Below are 2,365 nucleotides of genomic sequence, written 5' to 3' on the forward strand. Positions count from 1 at the left end.
CAATTGTACCAGTGAAGTGCAGCCAAGTTGACGACAGGCTTGATGGACAGGTAGAAAGGCGCATCCTCGTAGCGCATGGCTGGAGGGCGACGCTGGGCATACTCCTTGTAGTCTTGCACGGGGCAGGTCTGGGGGGAGTGCTGGGTGGCGTACACCCGAGAGTCTGTCCCTCCTCTCTTGCTCTTAGCACTGATGTCTCCATTGTCTGGCCCCATCCACTCCAGGTACTCCAACCCAGTCTCTGTCACCCGCAGCCGGATGTCTCCCCACTTGAGGGTGGACCCATGGAAGCCTGTGCAGTGTCCAAATGCCTTAGTGTTGTTAAGCCAGACAAGGTTTAGCAGCCCTTCAGGATTGTATCGGCTCAATAAGCCTCTTTTGCGCAGGATAAGTTCATCAGCAAATGTGAGCTTCATGGATTTGTGTGGCTTGTTTCCTTTGCCTTTGCACCTCAGCTCTATCTGCTTTTGTTTGAGGGCTTCCTGGGACCTCTTAAACTCCTTATCCCTCGTAATACTGTACCCATACCTGTGCTCTTTGAGATACCGCTCGAGTCCACACTGATAGTTGGCCAGACTATTTGGCTCATATTCAGACCCATCCTTTTGCCTGGCATCCACAAAGAAGGAAGCAAGGTAGGCATCAAGCTCTTTGCAGGGAATGACGTAGATCTCACGGGTCTCAGAGGGGTACTTGGAGATGAGGAACTCTCGGAAATTGCGGAGAGCCGTCTGTGTGCTGCGAATGGTCTTCTCATTCTGCTCCCTGCTGAGCTCTGCTGCTCTCTCATCCTGGTCTGGAAGAGGAAGAATGGAAAGACACAAGAAAGCAGAAGCAGTGAGTTTGTGTGATGTGCTTGTCCCTAAAACAAATCTCCTTAAAAGGAAAAGAAAATTAAAATCAATTTCACAAAGAGCACTAGAAAACATCTGTACGTACCTGTCACATGACTGAAAAGCCAACATCAGTTTCACAAGTGATGTATTAGAGTATGACAGGAAACTAAAGTTGATGTCAACAAAACTAATGAGGTCCTTATAACACTGAGGTACAGTTTTCTGCGTGGAGATTTGTGGAAAACAGTGGAATTAGAGGTCATCTGCTTTTTATAGCAAATGGAAGGTGAAGGATTTTCTAGGAATCCCAAAGCTGTGTGAAGGGCCCAATCACAGTAATAAGCCCATTCTGAATTGTTTCATTTGTGAAACCAGAGGTCATAGTGGTTTCATATTTTTGCTACAAAAAATAACTAAAGCATCATATTTGTGGCAGTGATAATTATCTTTAATCAGACAGATTTTTAAAGAGCTAAATATAGTCAGAAATGTACAGTACAAAATAATGCAGCACATCCTAAAAAGAAGTTGGCAGGTAAAACTACTACAGAACAATGTGCAATTTACAAAAGTACAAGAATAAAAAAAATATAGTCAATATGTTCACATTAGAAGATATGGAACAAAACATGATTATATAGTCTTTCTTTGTAATTAAACTGTACCTTGACAGGGGAAGTACAATTAAGACCATTTATTTTCATTTTGCAGAAAAATCAGATTCTGGAAACAACTTTATATTTCTCTATAAGAGCAATGGGTTTTTGAATATACTCAAAGATCCTTACAATCAGTGACACATCAAGACACAATATTCAGATGCTACTGCTACAATTGCTGTTACTGACAGCTGATTTTCTGGCTGATCATAAGATAAGCACAAAAAGGAAAAGCTTTTTACATATGTGATGTGTGTGTACTTAAGGACTGGCATTTGCAAACTATCCGCTTGCACAAGGATGCAGTTTACAAGCACATAGATGTAACTAGCATTCTGAGTGTAATAAATATTAATGGTTTTAGAAAATTAACAGCAAATGCAAAGAAAGAAAAATTCAGTTATTTGCCTATTCTCTGCAATTGTGCATGGAACACTTCTTTTCTCCCTCTTCCATGTAATAAGCAGAAGAGGTGGGGAAAAAAAGCAAGTTGTTTTCTGTTCTGTCTCACTGCAAAACCCACATATTTTGGTGCTCTTTTAGCAGTGGTGTAGCAACAGTCACGAGGTGTTTCCCACCCAAGATACACACCACAAAGTGGGATTAGTCAAGGTGAAGTTCCCACTGCCTGTCATTCAGGCCAACTTGTGTCAAACCAGGTGGCACACCCACAGCTTTGCACCAGAACTCAGACACTTGCTCTTCTCATCTCTGCAAGCCTATTAACAGGGGAGGAGGTAGCAGGAAACGAATGTAGCCCTACGTCCTTCCCTAGCCCACCTGCAAGGTTTCATTTGGTGCAGAAACGTCAGTGCACAGCTGGGCAGCTTCCCCTTCCACCCATCTACGGAGTGACTCTCAAGAACGTTT

The 2,365-nt window shown here is 43.0% G+C and overlaps 1 protein-coding gene across 1 annotated transcript; it reads right to left on the reverse strand.

The window, feature by feature from the left end:
- Positions 1 to 5: 5 nt before the first annotated feature.
- Positions 6 to 876, reverse strand: LOC103799544 (zinc finger MYM-type protein 3-like; the record flags this gene model as incomplete). The annotated part of the gene is made up of 1 exon (XM_009071871.1): positions 6 to 876. A coding segment is annotated over one exon (871 nt), but the record flags the coding sequence as incomplete, so codon positions are not given.
- Positions 877 to 2,365: the final 1,489 nt, after the last annotated feature.

This window comes from Acanthisitta chloris, unplaced genomic scaffold (assembly GCF_000695815.1).
Source record: "Acanthisitta chloris isolate BGI_N310 unplaced genomic scaffold, ASM69581v1 scaffold25963, whole genome shotgun sequence".
In the NCBI taxonomy this organism is placed as follows: domain Eukaryota; kingdom Metazoa; phylum Chordata; class Aves; order Passeriformes; family Acanthisittidae; genus Acanthisitta; species Acanthisitta chloris.